Here is a 25,997-nt window from a genome sequence, read left to right as displayed (position 1 = left end):
AGCTCCTAAGACTTGATGTCCTACATAAAGAGATTATTCAGAGTGAGAGTCGAGACGTTCCCGTGCCACATGTGATCTGTTTCTAAAGGCGTGTGTTTGACTGCAGGTGTGTGGCTGCATGACGAAGGCGTATACATATGTGAAGCCAAGAACCAGTTCGGGACCATTAAAGCTGAGGCCAGAGTTAGCGTCACTGGACTGGGTAGGCTTTCAGCAACAGCAACACCAATCCAACAAGCCTCATTTTCACACTTCCTGGCTCTATTTATTGTTGTTCTTTTTTAACTTTCTTTTCCTACAGAGCCTCCTGTCTTAGCCCAAGCTCCACCAATCATCACCACAGGCGCTGGCCAGTCCCTGAGCATCCCTTGCATGTTGCTGGATGGAATACCGCTTCCAGAAAGACATTGGTCCAGTAATGGAAAACCTGTATGCCTGACTGGAATTAAATATATTTGTTCCAATATTTCTCTTCATTTTTTTTTTAAGCATGTGTTTGTTTTGCTTTTTTTGCTTTTTTTGTTTTTATTGTTATTGCTTGAACAGGTCCAAGTGAACGGGAGAATGTTCATAAGGAGTGATGGCAGCTTGTACATTGAAAGAACCCTCCCAGAAGACACTGGGACTTACGTTTGCACTGCAGTGAATGTAGCGGGCTCCACGAACATCACAGTCAGCTTGGAGGTGCAAGGTAGGAAACTAATGAAAGAGGGAGCAGCTTAGAAAGCTTAGTCACTCTAGTAGAAGTAGGCAAAGGAAGAATTTTTACCATGTGTTTCAACTATGACACTTTGTACCTTTAACCCCCAGAACTTCATTTCCTGGAACTTTGTCAATTATCTGTGTGTGTTTCCACTTTGTCCAGATCCATCAGATTTTTTTCTTAGTAAATGATCCCCAAATCTTCCTTCTGCTGGAAGGATTTTTTTAGTTAGTGGTTATGGTGTAACAGCTGAAGAAAGTCATTTTAAATTTGTTAGAATGTGTAAATGGATTGAACTCTACATAAGATGCTCCAGTCGTAACTTAGGAGTTTGCGTCAGAGAGGAAATGCAGTCTAGTTGCAAAAACTGTGATTTTCAGTAGAAAAAGTATAACAAATGATTCTGACACAGACCCTTTATCTATGTTATAACTTATATAGAGTCACTCCTAACTTTAAATCACTTTCACAGTGTTTGTATGATCAGAGCAAAAAAAAAAAAAAAAACGAGGAGCGCTCTAGTCAGGATTACAACCCAGTGGTCCATAGCTGTAACGTGTGATTATTTCACTGTGGTTACTCTCTAACAGAGAGTTAAAATAATAAAGCTAAAATGGTCATTCTGTGACTATTTTAAGTTACATATTGGAGTATAAACACTGTAAAATATATACATAATTCAGACTGTGAAGGGTGAAGGAGGAATGCTCCTACCAGAGAGCTGAAAGCAGAACTAATTGCTTTATGTATTATTTTCACCTGGATAAGCAGGTTTTGATAATGCATATAAGAGTAAATATATTGATATTTATTAGGTATTGATGCTGATTGTAGTTAATGGTTTTACTAATACCCAACAGCGCATGCTCGCATGTAAGGTTGCGACGTTACGTTCTGTTGTCTTGGTTACCAATAAACAACCGAAGCATCCACATCGGTGTCCGTGTCGCTCCTTCATGTAAAGTATTAGACAATAACCTGACTATATTACGCTTTTATACACTATACAATTTAACGCGAGTGAACTGGCTTAAGGTCGTCGCAAACACAAACGCCAAATATTCTCGTTTCAAAGCTTAAAAGTCCCAGAAACCTTTGGCTGTCAACAAGCTTTAACTGGGAGAGATGAGAGAAATAAATCAGTAGTCACAGTTACTACAGATGGTGAACTGAGTTAGTTTGAGGTCAACAATTGAAAGTTTCTATGGATCTCACTTCAATCTGCCTCGCCCTCATGTTCACACTTCCTGCTAAGCTAGTGGAGTAAAATCTTCTAGTTTCATGTTAATGTTTTTTGATGGATCGCAGTAAGACTGGTTTAATTTACCATCTAATTATGCGCTGCAAAGCTTCTTTGCTCGGTTTCCCGTTTTACAGCTTCTCTCCGCCGGACACTGCCGGGTTCGAAAATGTGCCGACTCAGCGCTGAGCACGAAATCTGTTGATGATTCAACCACCTGCTCTAATCACAGAGAGGGGATTCATTTACTGCATGCTTTGATGAGCGGGCCGTTTTGTTCGTAGGCATGGATTGACAGACGGGGCAGATTATAATTTGTCATCAGTTTGTAATTAAGGCATACCTCAAATGCGACCCCACACTGGCAGGCTGTGTGGTGCAGCGGCAGTGCTGCGGACAAGTTCTTCACGGTCAGACAGCTTTGTTTTACCACCCTCTTCCTCCACAGTACCGCCTGAGATCAGAGCCGGCCCATACCAGTACATAGCCAACGAGGGTGTAGCCATAACGCTGGCATGTGAGGCCAGCGGAGTTCCCAAACCAGTTGTTGTCTGGTCCAAGGTAGGTTAACCCACACACAGCCCAAATCCACTTCACCGACTGATTATATATTCATGCTTTCCTGTTCTTCTCTTGTTATTAAAGAACTAATGCAATATTTATTCTGTTTAACTCCAACATCCTTAATAATGCACAAATAAATACGAAGGCCTCTGAAGTGCAAGTAGACTGTCGAGTGGCTGTTATAATTTACATAACTACTGTAATTTATTGTGATTACATTAACATAAACCCTATTTTTTACTCTTTCCTTTTTTTTTGATCTAGTGCTTCCTTTTGTCTGTCAGAATATTCTTAACTCCAACAACAATAGTTTGTGCTGCAATCAAGCCTTGATTATCCTTCTGAAAAGAGAGGCTGTAACCATGGCAACTACTACCCTGTTGCTATTGGGCTGTGGAAAATAACTCAGGATTTTATAGTACCTTAGAAATCTATTTAAAACCTCTCATGTGTAGCTTCTTCACATCTTGAGAGGAAAACCCAAAACGTTTTGTCCATCTGGGCAAAGCTGATTGCTTTTTTTTAAATTTTTTTTTTATTTTTTCATTTAGGATGCAAAACATGGAAATTAAAGTAGCCAATACTGCCCAACTCCTCTGCCTGCTTCAACAGTGATGTGTTTGATTAATCAGTGAATAATTTCTCTACAAGCGTAGGTTGACCCACATGGTCACACATTTCAATTTACACAATGAATTCAGCAATTCAAGACAGAAAAAAAAAACAAAAAAAAAAAAAAACTGGGATTATTATTTCTAGAAGACTTGTGTCAGCTCAAATTATATCTTCTTAACTACTGGGGTAAGGTCAACAATCTTCTTTTTCAACATACTTAACTGAATCTCCTTTTGTTTTGAGACTTCTGCTCTTACATAAATATTTTTTTCTTGAGATAAAAGCAAATCAGCAAAAGGATTTTCTTTAATGTTAAAAGCAAGCACTTTCACAGCTGGCCACTTTCCTCTCTGTGCTTATTGCAAATAGAGAGCATTTCAACTGGTGGTCTGTAATTACATTTGACATCAAAGGCTGCCGTGCAAGCCTTGAACCGAGCACAGTGTCTCCGCGCTGGTGTGGCTCTAACTTTTACCGTGAATTGTGTTCCTGCTCTTGCACCTGCCATTCTCGCAGGGAAGGCGACCTCTACCCAGGGACGGCTCCTCTCTCCAGCCTGACTCTGATGGATACCTCCACATCCCCCACCCCGCGTCCGACGATGCAGGCATCTACATCTGCACCGCCACCAGTCCGGTGGGCTACGCTAGCCGGGAGATCCAGCTGAGTGTCAACAGTAAGAGTGACAGCAAAGTCCTAGACAGACATTCACTTGCAAGCATCCACATACCTTGAAATGTTTCACATGTTGTCACACACTCATTATATTTATATATATATATATATATAATTAATTTTTTTTTTTCATATAGCCTAATGAGGTCGACTTTGATTTCATCTGACCGAAGCATCTTCTTCCAAATGTATATAGTGTTGCCTACCTGACCTGCAGCAAAGTTGAAACAAGATTTCTTATCTTCTTGTGACTTTTCTGTAACTATGCTTCTTCCATTGCTCCTCTGCAGTTCGCCTCTTGGCATCTTTTTCTTTTGAATGCTCTCTTCGCCTGGCCAGGCAGTTTAGGAAGACGGTAATGTCTTGGTCGGATCACAGCTGTACTTTGTGTTCTGTGTCCTTTATGAGATGAGATACTGATTTATATCCGACCTCTGGTTTAAACTCCTCTTACACACATGTGAGCCCCTCACAGAGCATCTGAATTTATGCTTAGATCAAAATACACACACATGGACTTTCTTTTGGGGGCACCTGGTTGCTCTGGATTGTATTTGGATGCATCAGAGTAAAGGGGGCTGAATACAGATACACACACCACAGTAATTACGTGCTATTAAAGTTTATCACATATAATTTCAATAAAAATACACTGAAGTTTGTGATTGCAGCCTAACATAATGTGAAACAATCAGGTGCTGCAGTGTTTTAGGTGCATTCGGCCTTTTACAAGAGAAAAGACCTAGAATGACTTTGCCATAACTTGTCCCTCCATTCATTTTTTTTTTTTTTAAGGTCTGCCAAAGATTATGGGCCTGAGCGGCCATGACAACATCGTTAAGATGGCGGCGGAGGTGGGGACTGAGGTGGTTCTCCCCTGTGAGGCCCAGGGAAGTCCTTCTCCATTAGTCACATGGAGCCGCAACGGGAACCCCATCCCCCCCGTCACAGCCGGGTAAGAACATGGTTTCTGTGGGAATCAATATGCAGTCATAGTAGACCTAACTGGAGAGTGACCCATGGTTCCCACCTTTGTACTCCCAACAACCTTGCCAACATGTCGGACATTTAGTATTACAAGGGCATTTTGCTGATGGGAAGCATCCATTTGAAAGTACTGCTATTTTATTTTTTTTTTCTCTTGATGATGCCTTGAAAGTGGAGTAAGGCAGAGATAGTGACAGTCCACTGAAAGCTGTGTGTGTGCATAGGCCTGACCCACAGTCTGTGCTGAAGAGGAACATCTGGTGAAATCTGGCCTGGTACCCTATTTTTATGTGTTGTCACCCCTAGATGACAGACAGGATGACAGATCGGAGCAACATATTGGATACATCATAGACAAAATCTCATAACCAGACAGCCTGCAGCGCATGTCGTCTAGTTATGAGATACAGGTTGGGGTAGGGTAGATAGGAGAACGACAGGGGCTACGGGGTGGAGACTCGTGGTGACTCAGTTACTATAAGACTTGTGCGAGCTGGATGTGAAGGAAACAGTGGGGGTGGAATGCCAGGAAGCTGGGGGGGGATATGAACTGACAGAAAAAGAGATTCAAGCATACCGTCTGCCTGATGCTTGTATTCCCAGAAGTGTTTGAGCTGTAAAACAACATGCTGACTCTTTACAAGTTCTGTCTGATGAGAATAACACATCTGTGAGAACAACCCCCACACCCCGCCGTTTGCATATGTGTGGGACCTGTGGAAACAGGCGGGCCGTGTAAAGATTTGTTCTTTGCAGAAACACTTTGCGACTCCGGGGGAAATGACCAGAGGGTGCTGATTGTAACGTAAATGAGTGGGGGTGAATTTCCTCCCATATCTACTTATTTAGCCCTTCATCTGATCAAACTGAGCTGGTCTGTAGGTGTGAAAAGCCAGTAGAGACATACCCAAATAGACTTGCAGCTGTACCTGAAGCGAGAAGTTGTTCTGAAAAGCATTGACTTGCGAAGGAGCGGGATAAAAATGCATTCCAAACTTTTCAGGTTTTTTTTTTTTTTTAAATGAAATATGTAAACTTTTCAGTTCACTTCACAATTATAAACATCTTTGTTTTGGTTTATTTCAGTCTCATAAAATCTCCATGAGATACTTTAGCTGTGGTTCTGGGCTGCACGGTGGAGCAGTTGGTAGCACCGTAACCAGACAGCAAGAAGGTCCTGGATTAAAATCCCATCCTGGGGTTTTATGGCATTTGCATGTTCTCCTTGTTCACGCATGGGTTCTCTCTGGGTACTCCAACTTCCCGAGACTTCCCGAGTGTGTGTGCATGGTTATTTATCCTGTGTATCTCTGCGTTGCTCTGTGATGGACTGGCGACTCTTCCGGAGTGAACCCCGCCTCTCGCTCAGTTCCTGCTGGAGATAAGACCTCCCTCTGCAGGGATGACTGGGTTTTGATAATTGACGTGATTAGTTGCTGGAACTTGACAAAATGTAGAAGGAGTACGAGTACTTTTCTAATCCACTACTTGTTCATTTTCCACCCAGTGCTGATGAGACGGATTTGTCCCAGTTAGTTTCTAAACCAGACGCTGGTGATTTGACAGCAGAGTGGGGAGTGATGAATGAGTGAGAGCGATGGCTCAACTCCTCTGTGTCGGAGCGCTGCAGTCTGAGCAGGGACTGAACGGGCAGCCAGTTGGTTCTGATTGTACATGTTCTGTTTTTTTTTTTACAGTGGTTGGGGAGGAGGGACGGGGTGGTGGTGGCGTTGGTGGAGGTATTACAGCATATGGCTGCTAAAATAGAGAGCTCTTTGTGCTTACAGCCGAGTCTCCGCTTTCATGAACATGTTATTGTTAGAATTCGGCTGCTTGGCAGACAGAGTTATCTCAGATAAATTGCAGAGGTGTGTTTACTTTCAGCTATACAGCTGTACAGCTTCTGATGTAATTTATATTATCACAAAAATCATTAAACACGACTGACCTACATTTAGCTTCTTTGACATGCGCTGGACTCCTGCTGCTGTTTGGGTAACAAAGCATCTTCTTGACGTAAAGTTTAGTGTAAGTGATTGCCACAATCTTATGGATGCTCTATGGATGTTTATCTGTGACAAACATCCATAGGACAAATGAGTGTTTCAACATAAACTGTGCGTTGCACATGGTTGCTCTCTAAGAAACAAAACTTTGATTACAGAGACACGAATGACTAATTTTATCCTTTAGCAAAACTTGTGATTTTCACATGTTCTGTATGTCCTCAAATAACCTGCTTCCTTGTTCCCAACAAGCGGAAATGAATTGATGTTAAAGCGTTCGACCTTTCCCACAGTGATATCATCAAGGTCAAGCTTCCCTTACCATTTTATACGGTAATGGCTCTGCGCAATTGGAAATGTGAATTTAATTGTTCTCTGGGAGCACAACTCGGGTCTAGCTGAGGTCCAGACTTCACTTAGTCATGCCTGTCAGTCGTCACAGATCCATTTTTGTCGTGTGCACCAAAACAATGACATCAGAAAAGAGCCCAACTAGCTGCTTCACAGTGAGCTCTCTTTGCATTTGTAGCAAACACTTTTAATAAAGCATTAAAAAAGTGAAGAAAATATTACAAACTAAGCAAGAGTTGCACTCTCCTGCAAAAGTATGGCCAACCCTGGACTTCCACACATTTCATCACATTACAAAAACAGCAAAGTATTTTATTATAATTTCATATTATAAACCAACTTAAAGTCGTTCATAATTGTGAGGTGGAAAGAGAAGGTCAAGATGGTCAAGATGGTAAAGCCATTGTTGGAAGAGAGACTTTCACCTCAGAATTATGCTCTACTTTGCGATGGTCTATCTTAGTAATATCCACTGAGCCTACATATCTGCATTCATTGCAGTTTAAATATTACATTATTATGAAAGTTTTTGTTTTTTTTTTTTCTAATAACAGAAACAGTTTTTTCTTCTTTTTTTAAGGAGTTGCTGCAGGTCTGCTGTGACTCATGAAGTGTTTTCTCCATTGCTTTGCCTTTGCTTCCTATTCCTCCCCAGGTTCACCGTTTTGCCTTCAGGCTCTCTGAGGATCACTGATGTGCGTCTGATTGATAGTAAACTGTACACCTGCACTGCAGAAAACCCAGCAGGGAACGTGTCCCTGAGCTACAATTTACACATTCAAGGTAAATCGGCGGAGATTCATTTGTAAGTTGAACTTAGTCTAACGCTCAGAGGCTATTATGCTATCTTCAGCATCTCTGACAAACATGCTGGAGACTTTACCACTGATGCTACCAATTTCCATTCTCAGCCAAGCCCAGAATCCAGCCAGTACCATCCATTCTGAAAGCCATGCTTGGCCAAACAGTGGCTCTCCCTTGTGTGGTCCAAGGAGAACCACGGCCTGAGATCAGCTGGTTCCACAACGGACGTCCTGTTGGCAACAAGAACTCTGCACCCCTGAGGATCCATCCAGTTGCCCTTGCAGACCAGGGCACGTACCAGTGTGTGGCCAAAAACGGTGCTGGACAGGAAACGTTAGAGATTACGCTGGAAATCCTTGGTGAATATCTCTACTTTACAACCTCAGACCCTCAGACGTGTGAACATTTTACACTGCGTTCCAAAAGCAATACACCAATGAATGAAGCAATTCTAGTAATTTACCTCAATTTCTATAGACAACAGAAATGAAGGGTTGCACAAAAATGAAGTTATCACTTTTTTCCAATAAAAACAGTCATGCTTCAGGTACCTGATGGCATCAGCCTAGGTAGTCATAAAGTGAGATTAGCCAGCCTGTGAGCTGTACAGATGTCACAATTGCCTAATGTTAGAACCAACAGGTTATGGAGTTTCTGTTTGTCCAAGATATACAACAATCAAGGACCAAGGACAGCCTGACAGTCTGATGTTCAAAGCATAGGCTACCATTAATACCAAAGCAGTGATTTTTGTGTTTGGAGTGGTGCTATAACCAGAAGGATCAGTGGCACTTTGTCATTTTCAGTGATGAATTTCAGTTCTGCATCATAACAGAGATCTGTGTGAGCATAATCTTGTGCCAAGACGACAGGATTTGCGGAAAGACACACTTTACTTAAGTCTTGCTTCAGGACGTTCAGAGCCATAATGATGTGACTTGAGGTCTACATGCCAGCACAATGTTACAGCCTTTTAACAAGACAATACACGTCCACACATGACTTATAGGGCTTTAAATTTGGACTTCACCCCAACCTAATGCCGATCTGCTACACCTTATGGCCAGTTGTAAAGGTGGTGGATTAACTTGTGGGTCTCCAACAAAGTTTTATATATCACAGGTTGTGTGAAAGCCCAAGAGTGTGCCACGCCAACAGCATGCCCATACTACTAACACCATCATCTGTTTGACTTTGTGTGGTAATCATTCCATTACAGTCTCTCTGTAGGCTTAACTTTCACTTCCAGTGACTTTTGTACAATGTTTGTTGATGACCTTAGAGTACTTGTGTGCTCTCTCAAATGTCACAACACAAATGACCTGTATGCCCAAAGGCTTCCTGATTCCTTCTTATTTCCACACAAGAAATGTCTGATTAATTCTCCTCATGCACTTTTAACATATCAATAGATTATTAGTTCAAAGTGAAAAACCTATCACTGCTCCCTCACTCCTCCCCAGAGGCCCCGTCCTTTGCAGAACCTGGAGATGCCATCTTGGAGAAAGTAGTGAACAGCAAAGTCGTCATCTCCTGTCGTGCCAAAGGTAAGAAAGGATTCATAGATGCGTCTGCTCCGCACATACTGAAAAGCTGCATTTTTGCTGGCATTGCATTGATGACATTGTATACGTCTCTTCTATTGCGGTTGGTTCCACAACATGGTGAGAAGAAAAATGAAAATGCATATTTCAATGAATAAGAACATAATCCTCAAGTTTAGTCTAAGTTTGTCACTTCACATCTGCAGACCTCATTGTTTTAATGGGATTTTATGTGACAGTCTGATGTAAATCTAATAATGAAGTTGAAGCACATTAAAGGGTCTAGCATGGATTTGTGTTCTGTCCCCTTTTGTCAGTGAGGGCTCAATTAAGCACAGTTCCTGAAAAACAAACGATGTGCGGCAACAGTGAGTGTCAGACCAAACACATACTTAAGTATCCAGCACTGATACCGGGTTCACTACAAACAAAGATCCCAGACAGTGAATAGTCTATGCAGATACTATAAAAGAATTAAGTACATTATTTTTACCTAATTATTTGAGATTTTTTTTGAAAGGCTTGCAGTTACTTCTATTGGAAATTAAACAACGTAGTTGCTTGGCAATGTGCTTTCTAATGAGTAGCGAAATGTCCTAATGCAAGAGACTTTACAAAGATGTTCTACGTCTCTAAACAATAAGCATCACTAATTATATTGATGGCATGCAGAATGTAAATGCATGGCACTAATATAATTAACTTCCTGTATCTATATTTGCAGTCCTGGTGTTTTAGTTTGTAAAACCGTCCCTGTTGCGTTAATTATCTGTACAGAGACTAAAAACGTTTCCATTATTCTTTGTAACACACCTCAGGCTTGAGCATCAGTGAACGTTTTTCTCCAAGTCTTGCCACAGAATCTTGTTTAGACTTAGCTCTGGACTTGTTCTTTGCCTTTTCCAACAGGTTTTCTTCCAGTGTTACCCTAGATTTCACTCTGTACGTCATCACATCATGCCTGACCAGCTGTCCACCAATTTCTTTTCAATATCTGCTCAAAGCTGCCACCACCGTGTGTTCAGGGTGATGTGCAGTGTGAGTTTTAACCTCACATATCACCTTGCGTGCTGATCAAAAAGTTTTGTTATTGTCTTTTCAGTCCAGTGCGTTCTCTTCTTCCTGTTTGCTGTGACCCCTCAATAGCTTGTAGCAAACTCTAAACGGGGCTTAATTTCGCTTTTCCTGTTGCCATTGTTCTATGAAGGTCATAACTAATAGCTGTTCTGTTGACAGATTTCCCCACCTGGGTTGTGGATTTTAGTAGCTTCTCCAATTACCACAAGTCTCTTGGTTAATACTTTCCTGCCCTGCTCTGTCAGATGGACATGTTTTGGTACGTTTGCTGTTGGGCTATTCTCTTTCTATTGTTCACTTATAGAATGAACAGCATTCCATGAATGGTTCACAGCTTTGAATATTGTTTTTACTCCTTAATTATGTTTTGGAGTTTTCTAAAACTTTCTCTTGACATCTACTGTGTTCCTTGAGCTTCATGATGTTTGTTCGCTAAGGTTTTCATGAATCCTTGACGGTCTTCAAAGAACAGCTGTTCTTGTTCTTATTCAGGTGTCTACTACTTAAAAGACAGTTATGTTGTTTTAGAAATATCAGTGTAAAGGGGGATAAATACAAGAGGATGCCACTCGTTTTGTATTTGTATTTGTAGAAATGATACATTGAAGTTTCTGTTTTGCACCATGACAAAATGTGACAAAGTTCACAGGGTGGGAATATTTTTGCAACACTCTGAAAATATGAAATAGCTATGCCTCTTCAGAGTGATGTTCTGGGTTTCACAGCGAATTTGCATGATGGCAGCATCCCCCTTATGCCGTCCTCCCATTCTGAAACCTGTCCGCTCAACGAGCTAGCATTTCCAAGAGAACTTACAGTTTTATCAAAGCACGCAGGTGTAGGCACCTGTCCCTGGAGTCACTGAGCGATCCTCACCAGAGAGCTCCCGCAGACAGCCATTGTTTGTGTGGAGCTCTGCCATGGTAACCTGCTCAACGAGAGAAGGTGAGGACTGTGTCTATAATGTGGAGCAACAGCTGGAACATCGGTCTGCCGGCTGCCTCGGTGAGCCACATCTGCTTTCCTGTGCGTCGCGGCCTGCTGGGAGAGGAATCCTAATTACAGGCTGCTGCTGGCAGATAAAGGACAGAGATGTCTGAGGTGCACCGTGAAGCAGGGGAAGAGGCAGATAAAGCCAAAATAGCCCTCTTTACATCTCTGCTATACAGGAAGGCAGATACCGAGATGTGCTACTTTATGGGGCCGTTCAAGCAGTTGATGTTCAAGAGAGGAAGTCAGCAGCAGGAAACCCGCATCCCTGCATTGTTCTCTTGAGAACAATCTGTCTAAGCAGGCCTAATAATGCTAATGCAAATCTTTGCCAGGAGGACATTATTAATACAAGAAGCGTATTGCAAATGAAGGGGGTAAATATTTAAGAAACACATGTAGGATATCCTCTTTCACTAACGACTCTGAGGGGGGAAAAAAAGGGCCTACTAATGAGATCTGTTAGCATCTAAAGCGGCACATCTGTATGCATTTCCTCCCAGCAATGACATAATGAATCTGCATTAAATCTCTTTAAGCTGTACACGTGTTAAAAGAAGCAACACATGAAAACATTGCCTGTGGTGTCCTATGGTGAGCAGCTCACAGAGTGAGGAAAAGTGTTTGTTTTTTTTTTTGTTGTTTTTTTTTCCCCCCTATCTCACGGCTGGTGTTTGTATATAACACCTCTGGAAATAGACCAAGTGGTGTTTCCTCCAGGACTGCCGCTCTGTCGCTCTGTAGAAAATCCTTTTTTTTTCTCACATTCTAGCTTTCTTCAGTGGACCATTTTAGCCTCTCCGTCACTCGGTAATCCACAAAACACATCTGTTTCAGGCTCCTCAGTCGAATCGTCAATCCCTTTGTTTTATTTTTTTATTTTTTCTTACGGCTCAAGGCTTTCATTTTGGTGTTAGGTAATAAATCTGGAGACCATAGGCTTAAAGATTACATCTCACATCCCTCTAGTATACTTTGTTTTCTGTTTTATGTGAGTCTGACCTTGGCTGTAGCATGCCTCGGGGGGCTGCAAGGACTCTAACCGTTTTGGCAGCGTCTTGCCTGCCGCCCTGCAGATAAATGGAGAGCTGGCATTTTCCATTCTGGGCCACGCGCCCGATAAGTTCTGTCGAGAATCGGAGGGATGGGAGTTACTTTTCTTTTTTTTTCTTTTTTTTTTTTCGCCGGCTTGGTCAATATAAAGCTCGTTTTGTGCTCACTCAGAATCCAAATCATTTCCCCTCTCTTCCACCTGCAGGTTCACCGCATCCCCGGGTACGCTGGTTTAAGAATGGCCTGGAGATCCATCCGGAACAATCAGAGTACTCTGTGGCGAGGGATGGCGCTCTTGTAATTAGCGCAGCATCTGCCAGCCACAGTGGAGACTTCAAGTGTGTGGCAACCAACGAGGCAGGCTCAGTCGAGAGGAAAACCAGGCTAAAAGTAAACGGTGGGGATTTATTTATAGCTGCATACCTGCTTTCTCTCCCACTAACAACAGACACACTAATGACACAAATCCCTTTATTGTGTATTTTTAGTTCCTCCGGAGATCCAAGACGACGGCCAACCACTGAACCTCACTGTCACCTTGAGGCAGCCGCTCACTTTGGGCTGCGACGCGTTCGGCATTCCCTCCCCACTAATAACCTGGACTAAAGATGGTCATGCTGTGAGTGCGTCACTTGGATACTGTATCATTTCCATCTCTAGCTGTACAATGCCACCAAGTGGCTGGTGTCAGTAAAGAGGCAGATGGTTTACAGAGCTGATCACTGTGTCCAGGTGGACAACCCCGGTGTGTATCTGCAGAACGGGAACCGACTGCTCAGAATCTACAGAGTTCAACAGGAACACGCAGGCCAATTTGCCTGCACAGCTCAAAACTCAGCTGGAGAGGCAAGGAGACAATACAACATAGTGGTACAAGGTGAGGTCAGGAACTCATTGTTGCTGTGATAATTGACTTTTTTTCAGCTTTATATCATGTTATAATGTTCCTAAGCCCAGCTTCTGCATTCCAGAGCCCCTCTCTCGCTCAGCTCCTCCAGACTAGTCAGCACCAATTAGCAAACACCTGGTGGAACTGAGCTTATCATATGAACTGTTTCTGAGTCCAGAGCTCCCAAAAACATTTATAAATGGCTTAGCAGAAAACACTTGTTGTGATGACGTACTCTTTTTAAAGAGACAGAGGGCTAATTTCAAGGAATTAAATTTCAAAGTCAAACTTCTTTTAAGTTATGTTTGATCTATGTAACATGTTCATAACAATTGAAGGCAGCATAGTTGCTTTATTGTGCAATAAAATGCCATTATGTGACAAGAAAGCACATAATACTGCCACTTGAATTTATCTGATAACAGAGTTGGACACCAGACAAGTTCTTATCTTGTTCTAATTTATTGAGATGTTTCTGTATATAATTTTATTCCAGCTCCTCCAGTGATCTCGGGAACATCCCGCCTGCAGGAGCTCACTGTGGTGCAGGGTCAGGAGGTCGAGTTCCAGTGTCGAGTCAGTGGGCGACCAGCACCCAGAGTGGAATGGAGCCATGATGGAGAGTACGTGATCGCCAACAGTCGAATGGTGGCATTCAGCCTCATGTGAAGGATTTGATTTGATTATTGATTCCTCCGTCTGCATCCAGGGTTCTGTCCCCTGACGGAGACCCTCACGTGGAGTTTCTGGAAGACGGCCAGGTCCTAAAGGTGAAGTCAGTCAGACTGAGGGACCAGGGCCTTTACCAGTGTCTGGCCAGGAACAGCGCAGGAACCCAGATGCGCCAGTTCAGACTCACAGTTCAAGGTGATTTTTCCTTTTTGTTGTTCTAAGACACACCGCAAACAGATTTAAAAGCGTTTTAAACACTCAGGATTACACTGCAGACATAAAGGTTAAAACTCTCCCCATCATGAATCTTTAATCAACATTCCTTGCTTAAAATTTGCTCTCTGTTTGTTTTTCTCTAGCTCCACCCGTCATCAAGGGTACAAATGAGACTTCAGAGGTGTCAGTGGTGCTGGGTTTCCCCACAGTCCTCTCCTGTAATACTGTGGGCTCGCCTACACCCAGCATCACATGGCTGAAGGATAATCAGCCCATCGTGTCCACCCCTCAGCTGACGTACACCCTCGGCGGGCAGGCTCTGCGCCTGGGCTCCGCACAGGGAGACAGCAGCGGCCTTTACACATGCAGGGCCACGAATCCAGCAGGCACAGCCACCAAGCATTACTCTCTCAGTGTTTTGGGTAAGGAGTGAAAGGCAAAACAACTGGAGCAGCTGCTTTTGGATGATTAACTATTTTCTCCCATCTCCTCAGTCCCACCGCAGATAGAAGGAGACTCTTCAACCTCGACATTTTCTGGTCAGGAAGAGAAAGTGCGGATAAACGGAAGTTTAACTCTGTCCTGCTTGGCCAAAGGTTTCCCCGAACCCAAAGTTCATTGGTTTAAAGATGGACAGGTTGGTGTGGTGCCATTGATGTGCATTCAAAGCTATAAGCTCTGTGATTTTCATCCAACATGGTCTGACCTCTATCGGCCTCTGCTGGTGATCAGTGAGAAACGCAAGAGCCTCAACAGTTTAAAGACCCCTTTACACAAACCACCCCCTCTCCAGATTTTGTGTGATGAGGAAGCATGTTAATTATAGCAAAAGCATAAAGAATCCAGTAATTAAACGTCACAACGTTGACAGTAAAATACTGTTGCTGTTTTATTTTATTTTTTTCTCTCCGAATCGGCAACTTTAGATTCCTTCTGTAAATGTGCTACTCAACATTATACAGTTTGTAGAGATCCTTTAGCAGAAATTTAATTCTCCTGAGTCTGATGGACACGTTTTACTCACCTGAACAAGGTGGTTGCGGAACATGTTTTTCCAAGAATCATCTTTATAGACATTTTATAACATTGACATGACGGAACTTTGAGTTTTTCAGTTGTGCGTTTCATGTCATAAAAGAAAAAAAGAAAGAACATTAACAAAAAAGTGCAGATACCGGCATGCTTGTGCTAAGTTAGAAAAACTTTGCCTATTTGTCTCAATAAAGAGGATGCGAGCCAGCTGATTTACCTCCGAATGCAATTTATTAAAACAATGGAGACTAATGAAGCAAGGTCACTCAAAGGTTCTGTACAGTAAGGAAAAGTGAGAACATGATGATGATTATACAATACAATGACGTCTCAACAGGAACACACTGGTTGATTAGTCCATTAGACGACGTCACTGGTTCTTGTCCTGAATAGATGCCCTTTTGACCCATTACGTTAGCAAATGTGGTTGCTTCGAGATTGCTCGGAACAGTGTACTTTTCATACTCTTCTGTTCATTAAGTGTAAGTGTGTTCAGTGTCTGATCAGCTGAATGCTCTTGCTGCCAGGTTTGACCCAGCTGGCTGCAAATATGAAAGGCTCTGGGTCACGGCGGATTTCTTTCACACTCCTCTCCCCTTGAACTCGCAGGCAGCATAGGTGTCTATCTCAACAATTGCTTGAAGACTGCGGTTTAATAATGTATTTCATTTCCAATTAAAAGTAGAAATGTTGAATATTCCTAAGAGTTTAATCAAATCTCAAAATCCAGTATGGCTGTCTGAATATAAAACGTAGTAACCGGTTCAGTAAAAAGTTTATTTGTACTAGTTTTTTGTGCGTCTTCCTATTTGTACCTCTTTAAATCAGACATACACACAGACCTTCTTTAGTGGACATGGTCCTACAGTGTTTGAAATCACAAAATGCATTGTGAGCTTGTATTGCTTTTGCAGTCAGCCTGGCTGATAAGCAAATAAATTAGCAAATCCCACTAGCTTTTGAAATTGGAACCAGAATACAATTTAAGTTTTACAATCATTGATGTCATTTTCTAATTAAGTTTAGACATTAAAGGGTGTAGTTAAACCTAAAATTTATTCATACTAACTCTGGATCTAAATGTAAAATTATTCAATAAAGCAAAAAACCCTGTTGCTGATAGGAAGTAAGTCGAGGATTTCCTAACAAAATAAAACAATCTAAGAGCAATTTCAAATAAATAAGCAATTATTTATCTGCTTCTGTTTACATTTAACCTAAGAAAATAACATTGAATTACTTATGTATAATATTTAAATAATAAAAATATAGTATTTAATTATTTAAATAAGTTATTGATAACTTATTTCTGAGTTATCAATAAAAAATATATATGTTTCTAAGGATTACAGCTATCAAAGCCATATCATCCACTACAAAAGTCAATTCCATTATATACAATTTTAGGTAATTATAGTTGCTTTTAATCTCATCATTCTTCTTCATACACAGGATTATGCATTAAGATTTTCAAATTTGATGTATATTTGTGTCTAGTTGCTGACTGGGAGCCAGCAGGCTGGCATTCAGGAGAGCGGTCACCTCCTCCACATAGAGAATGCCGTGCTTTCCCATGAAGGACTGTACACTTGTGTGGTGTCCAACTCTGCTGGAGAGGATAAGAGAGACTTTCACATCACTGTTCAAGGTGTGCACACAGCTGCTTTAGCTTTGGGTGAAACCTCGTGTCAAGGCAACGTCTCTCTGTTGAGATTGAAACATTTTTTTTGATTAAGCATTAGTAGAAAGTGATCGGGATCGGTTTCTGTCTTCCTGCCAGTTCCGCCAATCTTCCAGCGGGTGACCAACACGGAAGCAGCCTGGGGTTTGGGACATGAAGGGGACAACGAGGACAGGGTGCATAAGCGGGACATTGTCTTGGGTCACTCAGTCAGCCTGTCCTGTGAGAGCAATGCCATCCCTCCGCCAAAACTCAGCTGGTACAAGGATGGGAGAAAACTCACCTCTGCTGATGGAGTGATGCTGCAGCCAGGTAGGTGGAAGCTTCTTTTAACTGTGACCTTTAACCTTTTCTGCATGACCGAGACATCATATCTGAATTATTATTTTTTTCCTGCCAGGAGGACAGGTGCTGCAGATCCCTCGAGTGCAACAGGACGACGGTGGAAAGTACACATGCCAAGCTGTAAATGAGGCAGGAGAGGATCACATGCATTTTGAACTGGAGGTCCTCAGTAAGCAAACAAACACACTTTTTTTTTTTTTTTTTTTTGCAATAAAATTTGAACATGAGGATTTATTTTTCTATTTATCCGTAGTTCCTCCTGTTATTACGGGAGCATCAGAGGAGTTCATGGAGGAAATGGGAGCAGTGGTGAACAGCACCGTGGTTCTACACTGCGACGCAACGGGACACCCCACTCCGGTGGTCTCCTGGCTGAGAGACGGGCAGCCGGTGAGCGCAGACTCACAGCACCACATCAGCAAGGACGGAACGCAGCTTCAGGTTAGACGGGTATCACTTTTACCACTGCGTAGACCGATCCGGCGGGGATTTTGTACGGAGTCATAACACTGTGTTGTTGTTCTTTTTTTTTAACCCTTCAGCTTCTCAGTGTACAAGTTTCTGACATGGCTGACTATCTGTGTGTGGCTGAGAATAAGGTCGGAACAGTTGAGAAGCATTTCAATCTGGCAGTCCAAGGTAGGACGTTAAAAAGTATTCATACCCAATACACATCTTTACATTTCCTCATGTTACAACCACATCTTCAGTGTAATTTACTGGATTTTCCTAGAAAAATAGACCATCACAAATTATTGCATAACCTTGAAACAGAAGGTTACATGGAAAAAATCTGAATGGTGTGGCAAGCATTTGTATTTATGCTCCTTACTTTGATACCCCCAAATATGTAAATCCCTTGGAGCCAATCCCTTTCAGAAATCCTCCAATTAGAAAATAGAGTTCACTTTTGTCTGTGTAATCTTGGTATGAATCCAGCAGAGTTTTCAGTCGGTTGATATGAAAAGCCGAGAAATACCCCAAAAAAGTTGGACCTGCAATTTGTATGAAAGATGACCCTGCAAAGCATCGACTCCAAGAATGGCTCAATACACAAACATGCAGTGTTTTCCAGATTTTTATTTGGAGGAAATCACTAAAACATCTTAATTTCAATACGCATTCTTCATGTGAAATCCTTAGAAAATACTTGAAGGTTTGTGGTTATATTGTGACAACATGCAAATATTGTCGGGTATAAACACTTCAACTTATTTCTGAATGCACATAACAAATGTCATTCTCAGTGCCTCCTAGAATAACTGGTCCCAAAGAAGAGGAGGTGAGTGTGATCAAGGGGCTCATGGTGTCACTGCTGTGTGACGTCCAGGCGTACCCTCCCCCAGAGATCACCTGGACCAGAGACGGGCAGGTTCTCCATTTCAGCACCACGGTTCACATTCTGCCAGGTCAGTCAGGGGTCAACCGCTGAAATCGTTTCCACAATCAGCCGCACTTCTGATCCTTTCATCCAATTTTCATGCCGAGATTACTTTTTTTATATATAAACCTGAACATGCATTAAAGGTGGCCAGATGTTACAGTTGCCTCGGGCGAGACTGGAAGATGGAGGTCAGTATGTGTGCACCGCTAGCAACTCGGCAGGGCAGGACCAGAAGAGCTTTCTCCTCAGCGTTTATGGTGAGCAAACACACAATGATCCATCTGCACATTTCGGATTCATACACAGATGATCAAATCTCAACACTTTGTTCATGCAATAAAACGTGTTTATCTTTAACCAGCTGTGACTGACGACATGTCAGCTGTGAATCATGCAGAGCCTAAGTAGATCAAACTTTCCATTGCCTCCAAATAAACAGTGGCGCCCTCGCTGAAACCTCGGCTCGACGCTGAGACGGACAGCGTGACCCCCCAGGTGGGCTCTTCGGTCGTCCTGCGGTGTGACGCTCACAGTGTTCCCGAGCCAGAGGTCACATGGTACAAGAATGGGCGGCAACTGGCCGACGGGAACGGGCTGAAGATAGACGGCCACCAGCTGGAGATCATAGGCGTTCAGGTTGGGAGAAATGCGTTACGTCATAGGTGTGTCAGTGCTGGAGGCAAAACAAAATCCTTATAAGGGCATTAAGTGGCTGTCAGCATTACATGTTCGCCGGATTGTTGATGTTTGTTATCAGATGAGTGCAGATATGAGCCAGCGAACGATTGGATCATCTGTTTGCCTGCAGTCACCCCTAAAAAATACAAAACGTCATGACAAATATACACATTGATACAGCTATAACAGACTTCAGTCTTCAAAAATACAGATAAATAAAACATGTATATGGATGGATGGATAGATGGAATTAGAAATGGATGGATAAACGGATCATAAGAAAACAGATGATTTGGATGGATGTCTGTCTGTCTCTGTCTGTCTGTCTGTCTGTCTGTCTGTCTGTCTGTTAAAAGCACATGTATTTCTGCCACAGACTACAGATGGTGGAATGTACACATGCAAAGTGTCCAATGTTGCTGGACAGGTAGACAGGACATTTCGTCTGACAGTCCATGGTAAGAATGTCCCTGAGCTGCACATTATTAAACATCTACCTGTTAAAGTTTGTGGGTGGTGTATGGTTAAATGCTACACGTGTTTATTCCCTTAGTTCCACCGGTGCTCGATGGGCCTCAGCGGGAGTCTGTCAATTATACCCTGGGCTCCCATGTGGCCCTGCTGTGTGAGGCCACAGGAGTGCCTGTCCCCAGCATCACTTGGCTGAAAGATGGAACTCCTATAGGTGAGAGCAAGGCAGTGACGGGAGAAATGGGAAAAGTAGAAGCTTCTCATACGTGACGGCTAAATTAAGTGGGTGCCTTTGCGATCCAGAGAGCAGTCTGCAGTGGCAGTGGTCCGTTCGAGGTAACAGGCTGGAGCTGGGCCCTCTCACTCTGTCTCACGCTGGGACCTACACGTGTCTGGTGAAGAACAGCGAAGGACAAACAAAGAAAGACTACACACTCACAGTGCTCGGTAAGCGAGTTTCTCTTTACGTCCTTTTACTCTGTTTTTGACTTTGCGCGAAAGCGAGGATTTACGAGCAGCGTTTACATGTAATCTGCGCGGCTCCCAGTCTCGCCCACCATCCTGAACTCCGACCAAGCATCCGACGTGAGTGCGCCCTTGGGAGAGGAGCTGACCCTGGACTGCAGAGCAAATGGGATCCCCACGCCCCGCCTCAGCTGGCTGAAAGACGGAGAGCCTCTGGAGGGATCAGACATGCATCACATCGCGTAAGACTCTGACTGCTCTAACTGTGTGTGATTAAGAGATTAGCACTTAAAATGTCAGGAGTGATTAAAACTGCTCCGTGAAGGTTTCCGAGTATTACAGTATGAATGATAATACACCATAACAGGCATGACCAAGGGAAGCACAGACAAATGGTTTTAATTCCACCATGACGCGTACTGTGAGCAGCTGTGTCACAGCTGTTCTCCTCGTGACATGATCATCGCTACTGCATCAGCCAGAGCGAGCAAATCTGTGTTCTTGTGAAAGCCATGGGAAGATGCTGTTAATGATGATGAGAAAATAACGCAGAGTCGGAGGTGGAGTAGTTTGTGCAGGGAGATGCATGTGAAAACGCGTGTGTGTGTGTGTGTGTGTGCGTGTGCGTGTATGTGTGTGTAAAACCCTGCAGTTTGACCTCTGGTGGCAGCACATTAACCTTAAGGAGGCTGAGCCCTGAGGATTCTGGGACGTACACGTGTTTGGCTGTCAGCACTGCCGGCCAGGAAAGCAAAATCTACACGCTCGTTGTTTTAGGTTGGTTTTCATTAGTTATTTGTCTTTGTTAAAGTTTAAAAGTGCTGATGTGGACATTTTTTTAAACTGTTAATTTCAAGTTGAAAAGTTTAAAAAGTCCAATAATTTATGTGCATTTATTCACTGGTTTAAAACAAAAAATTCCTGTGAAGATATTCATAAATAAATCTCTGATAAAATTTTTCATTATTGAGGGATTTAGCAAATGGGAATAATTTTGTAAATCTAGCTGTCCTAAAATGAGAGAAGTTCAGTCTGATTCAACTACAGACAACGAGAAAAAAAAATAGTGTGTGTCTTTTTATTTGCCGTGTTTAAACATCTGGTTTCAACTGCGTTTGTCCACATTTAGTTGCGATACTAATTCAAACTTGCTTTGGTTTATCATAGTCCCACCATCTATTTCTGGTGAGACGACAGTCCCCAGAGAGGTGCAGGTGACTCAGGACAGCGTTGTGACTCTGGAGTGTCACGCAGCCGGAAACCCTCCGCCTCAGATCAGCTGGCTGAGGAACGGCCGTCCGCTGCTCCTCTCTCCCCGCACGCGCCTCCTCTCTGCTGACTCCTTACTGAGGTCTGTTTAGATCGTAGCTGATATCTTGTAAATAATTAGATTATTAGCGGTGAGGTCACTCCTAATGTTCCCCCGTCTTTGAAATGAAGGATTGCTCCTGTGCAACAATCGGACTCCGGGGTTTACACATGTGTGGCGCGGAGTCAAGCCGGCCTCGCTGAGCTGAGCTACGATGTGCAAGTCCAAGGTAAAAATCCAAACGTTTCATCTGCTGTTTTCCTCTAGAGACGATACAAAGCAAATGCGGATCTGAAGAGTTTTTTTCAGTACGTGTTCCTGGTGTGCAGTGCCCCCTGGTGTTGATCGCGTGGAACCAGTGGAGCCAGTAACAGTAGTCCAGGGATCCTTGGTGACCTTGACCTGCGAGGCACGCGGTTTCCCCCTTCCCACGCTGACCTGGATGAAGGACGGACAGCCGCTATCTTTACACAGAAACCTGCTGCTGGATGGGCAGGAGACGCGGCTCCAGCTGCCTGATGTGATACGTTCAGATGAAGGCCTGTACAGTTGTGTGGCCAGTAACCAGGCGGGGAGCAGCACCAAAAGCTTTAACCTCACTGTACTCGGTAGAACAATCGCTGCACTAATCTTCTCGTGTTGTAAAGTCCAATAAACAATGAGGCAAGCCATTCTCCTTTTCTCATCCAGAGCCTCCAAAGATTTCCCGCTCCAGCTCTCCAGAAGAGCTGACCATACCAGTAAACAGTCCACTTGAGCTGGAGTGCTCCGCTTCGGGTGTCCCACCTCCCACCATCAGCTGGCTGAAGGACGGCCGCCCCCTGGAGGGAGCCAGCATCGTTCAGCAGGACGGACACGCTGTCCGGATCAGCAAAGTTCAGGTGTGCCGCGGTAGCTTGACAAGTTATTGGTACCTGTTGAATGTTTTTACATTTTCTCATTTTGTTACAACCACAAATTTCATTGTGATTTTAAAAGATATGGATAAAGTAGCGTATGATGGTGAAAATGGAAGGTAAAAGATACGTTTTTCAAATGCTTTACAACCGCGGTCTACAATATGCTGACAGCCCCTAACGCATTTAAAACTGTGAATCTTTTAGAGTGCATTTACAGACAGTTTCTCTTTTGCTTATCTCCTTTGCAAAATTAGTGAACCATAGTCAGATTGAACAGTTTGTGCCTTTGAATGGCAATACTTTAAATCTATTGACAGGTGACCCAACTTAAAAAATTTAGCTAATTTGTTACCAGTAGTCAAATTAAGTTTATCCAAGTACATACATTAAGTTTATCAAGTTGTTGTGTTAAACAAATGTAAATAAAGTAAGTTTGACAAACTTAACTGGATTACATATAACAAATAAACTCTTTTTTTAAGTAGGAGCTCCATTTTTTTTTTATTTCACTGCAGTAGCTTTAGCTGTATATTTTGGGTCGTTGTATTTTGCTGGGAAGTTTGAACCTCCGCCCGGTCTCAAACGTTTCTACTGTCCCATGAACTGGTAACAGCTTCCCTGTCCAGGAACACATCCCAACGCCACAGTGCTGCTGCCGTCACCATGGGAATGGTGTGTCGTGTTTGTTCTGGCAGGCCAGAACGTTTCATTTTGGTCGCATCTGACCACATGTTTATGATGTGCACTTTACGGCTCGTTGAAAACTTCAAGCTGGACTTCTTACGACTCTCTTCCAACAATCGTTTTCGTATTCCCACTCTCACATAGAGCAGATTTCTGAACTTCATAAACTAGTAGTTGTGTCCAGTCAGCAGATTCTTTCTCCTGAACTGTTCACATTTTTTCCCCTGACCTGTTTGCTGTGGTCTTTCTGACGCTGTTTGCTCAATTTCCTCTAACAAACCTCTTGGAGCCCACAGAATATGACTTCTTAGATTACATTTGGTTACACTGGATTATATTTGTGGGCAGCAGAGTAAAGGCAGCTGAATATAAACACATGCCACACTTTTCAGATTTTGATTTGTGAACATTTTTAAAACCTTTGTGTCTTTGTCATTACAAATTGTAAATATGTTTTCCAACAAACTCAACAGAATTTTGCTGCGTTGCTGTGACAAAAGAAATGAGTGAATCTTTGTAAATTTTATTTATTGTAGATTTGTGATAGCAAGCATGTAATTGGTCTATAAAAAATATATTTTTTTCCCATTGTCACACCTAAAATATTTTTAAAATAAAAAGAGCCGGAGTGCTCCTCCAAATACAGACAACAGTATTGACAAATGGAGGTCATAATTTAGATAGCATCAGTGTAGGTGAAAACCAGACTGCTCTGCCAGAAGCACTCAGGTTGATGAATGTGCTCTGCTTTAAAGGTCGAGGATGCAGGTCTCTACGCCTGCTTGGCCAGCAGCCTAGCCGGAGAGGATGGAAAAAGCCACTGGGTCCGAGTGCAAGGTGACACAAGCTGCTCTCTCAAAGTTATTGACATTAGAGAAATACATTGTATCCCCCGCTTCCTTTCCTAACTACGCTCAGGAAGTGATGAATAAAACTCAGAAGAAAACAAACTGCTAAAACAGACTTACTCCTGCTACACTATGCACAAAACATGGGAGATCTGACCTTTTTTTTTTTTTTTTTGATTGATGACTCAGCCTTGTTTTGTAAAACTCTAAGCATACTTCATTTATTCCACCTCCTGTTGCGTGCTGTAACAAATTGAGGCTTCGGTGAACGGAAATGTAACAGTGCTGTTGGGGCCTGCAAAGTTAAGATTAATTCTTTAAGTAAAACCTCCAAAGGCATAATCATCAACCTTCTTCTGTGACTGAATTGCACGCATGGTGATGTTTTTATCATTCATCATTTTTATTTTTGTATTGAATGGACATTCAGGCACATGCTGTTGCAGTCTGAACACTTGAGTTGTAAATGTGTCCTGACCTGTTTGTTCTTTTCTTCCACCCTCGGATCAAAACCCTCTAGGGCTTAAAAACGAGTTCATCAATCACTGAGGGGATTTATGCTCTGAGTGATTTGTTTCAGTGGAACCCATTTGTATTTCAGTCCCGCCTACGCTCCTCGGGTCTACTGATGTAAAGTCGGTGACCGTGCCATTTAACGGACACCTGACCTTAGAGTGCCTGGCGGACAGCGACCCCCCTCCAGACATAGAGTGGTACAAGGATGAGGCCAAGCTGCAGGTGCGGAGTTGAAAAATTAAATAGATAACACTGAACTCCTCTGACTCGCGTTTCACCTTTTCCTTGTCTCTTCCTGTTCCGTCAGCTTGGGGGGCGCGTCCAGCGGCTGGCAGGAGGTCAGTACCTGGAGATTCAGGAGGTCAAGCCTGAGGACGGTGGCCAGTACAGTTGTGTTGTCACAAACATGGCTGGAAGCACCAGCCTCTTCTTCACTGTGGAGATTATGTGTAAGTATAATATATATATTTATCACCTTTGACCTACCTTTTAAGTATACATTATGTTTGAATTATTCTGTTGGTGTACGTAATTGCATCATAATACATTAGGGATATATTGGGTGTATTTGTCTTTTCACTCAAGTCATTATATTATTTAGTCAGCATTTAAGTAAGATGTAGTTTAGTGTAAATGTAGAGTGCCAAAACATTTGAGTTGTTCCAATACTTCACGTTAAAACCACAAAGATTTTCTGCTTATGTTTCTATCAGTTTTGCACTTCTGGAGGTTAAAGCTTTTGTCGATTTATTTGTGCCAGATAACATAAGTTCAGTTGGATTCTAAGTCTTGCTACATTGAAGCCTACTTTTTCCACATCAGTGTGCTTTGAAATACTTCAGTATAGATCTGGCTGTATGTGTAGGGGTGTTACTCTTCTCCTCTCCGTTCTTGGAGCTTGGCCAGCTTGAATCATTTCATCTCCATAATATGACAATGCCACAATTATGGCATTATCATACAAGTATGACTTTTCTTTCTTTAGTCGCTTTCTTCCCGTCACTGTCCCGTGAAGGCCAGATTGTCTTTCAGCCTTGATAATTCTTCTGTTATCATGGTCCCCTTGGCTGCTTCTCTGATTAAGCCCAGTCTGTGGGCGGCCATGCTTTAGTCTGGTTGTCTTAATGAGTTACTTCTTGACAGATTCTGCTTCAGACTTCTATACAGCTTTATCCCTGCCCTGTCTGCTGTGCTCCTTTGGTCTTGTGCTTCACTGCTATGCATCATAAGGCTCCACAAACAAGATCCATCTAAAATCCTTAAGTTTGTTGTAAAGAGACAAAATGTGTGAATATTTTT

The 25,997-nt window shown here is 42.7% G+C and overlaps 1 protein-coding gene across 2 annotated transcripts in view; it reads left to right on the top strand.

Moving 5' to 3' along the window:
• The window catches only part of hmcn2 (hemicentin 2), a 62,460-nt gene that overhangs the window by 20,927 nt on the left and 15,536 nt on the right, over positions 1 to 25,997 (top strand). For both annotated transcript variants that reach the window (XR_001663890.1, XM_007565148.2), the window contains exons 17-52: positions 107 to 202; positions 302 to 429; positions 547 to 691; positions 2,392 to 2,504; positions 3,639 to 3,798; positions 4,593 to 4,752; positions 7,797 to 7,924; positions 8,053 to 8,304; positions 9,409 to 9,492; positions 12,815 to 13,006; positions 13,098 to 13,228; positions 13,342 to 13,486; positions 13,995 to 14,121; positions 14,208 to 14,365; positions 14,530 to 14,808; positions 14,881 to 15,023; positions 16,916 to 17,066; positions 17,199 to 17,411; positions 17,500 to 17,613; positions 17,698 to 17,885; positions 17,987 to 18,083; positions 18,692 to 18,853; positions 18,972 to 19,085; positions 19,268 to 19,464; positions 19,883 to 19,964; positions 20,060 to 20,191; positions 20,281 to 20,424; positions 20,525 to 20,684; positions 21,095 to 21,219; positions 21,610 to 21,793; positions 21,883 to 21,980; positions 22,081 to 22,359; positions 22,442 to 22,632; positions 24,090 to 24,171; positions 24,784 to 24,920; positions 25,006 to 25,147. Coding sequence is in view for 1 of the 2 variants with exons in the window: in XM_007565148.2 (XP_007565210.1) it covers positions 107 to 202; positions 302 to 429; positions 547 to 691; positions 2,392 to 2,504; positions 3,639 to 3,798; positions 4,593 to 4,752; positions 7,797 to 7,924; positions 8,053 to 8,304; positions 9,409 to 9,492; positions 12,815 to 13,006; positions 13,098 to 13,228; positions 13,342 to 13,486; positions 13,995 to 14,121; positions 14,208 to 14,365; positions 14,530 to 14,808; positions 14,881 to 15,023; positions 16,916 to 17,066; positions 17,199 to 17,411; positions 17,500 to 17,613; positions 17,698 to 17,885; positions 17,987 to 18,083; positions 18,692 to 18,853; positions 18,972 to 19,085; positions 19,268 to 19,464; positions 19,883 to 19,964; positions 20,060 to 20,191; positions 20,281 to 20,424; positions 20,525 to 20,684; positions 21,095 to 21,219; positions 21,610 to 21,793; positions 21,883 to 21,980; positions 22,081 to 22,359; positions 22,442 to 22,632; positions 24,090 to 24,171; positions 24,784 to 24,920; positions 25,006 to 25,147 (5,433 nt within the window). In the remaining variant the exon portion in view is untranslated. The remainder of the gene's footprint in view (positions 1 to 106; positions 203 to 301; positions 430 to 546; positions 692 to 2,391; positions 2,505 to 3,638; positions 3,799 to 4,592; positions 4,753 to 7,796; positions 7,925 to 8,052; positions 8,305 to 9,408; positions 9,493 to 12,814; positions 13,007 to 13,097; positions 13,229 to 13,341; positions 13,487 to 13,994; positions 14,122 to 14,207; positions 14,366 to 14,529; positions 14,809 to 14,880; positions 15,024 to 16,915; positions 17,067 to 17,198; positions 17,412 to 17,499; positions 17,614 to 17,697; positions 17,886 to 17,986; positions 18,084 to 18,691; positions 18,854 to 18,971; positions 19,086 to 19,267; positions 19,465 to 19,882; positions 19,965 to 20,059; positions 20,192 to 20,280; positions 20,425 to 20,524; positions 20,685 to 21,094; positions 21,220 to 21,609; positions 21,794 to 21,882; positions 21,981 to 22,080; positions 22,360 to 22,441; positions 22,633 to 24,089; positions 24,172 to 24,783; positions 24,921 to 25,005; positions 25,148 to 25,997) is intronic.

Source organism: Poecilia formosa, unplaced genomic scaffold (genome assembly GCF_000485575.1).
Source record: "Poecilia formosa unplaced genomic scaffold, Poecilia_formosa-5.1.2 Scaffold5, whole genome shotgun sequence".
In the NCBI taxonomy this organism is placed as follows: Eukaryota; Metazoa; Chordata; class Actinopteri; order Cyprinodontiformes; family Poeciliidae; genus Poecilia; species Poecilia formosa.
This window is presented reverse-complemented; position numbering and strand designations above follow the sequence as displayed.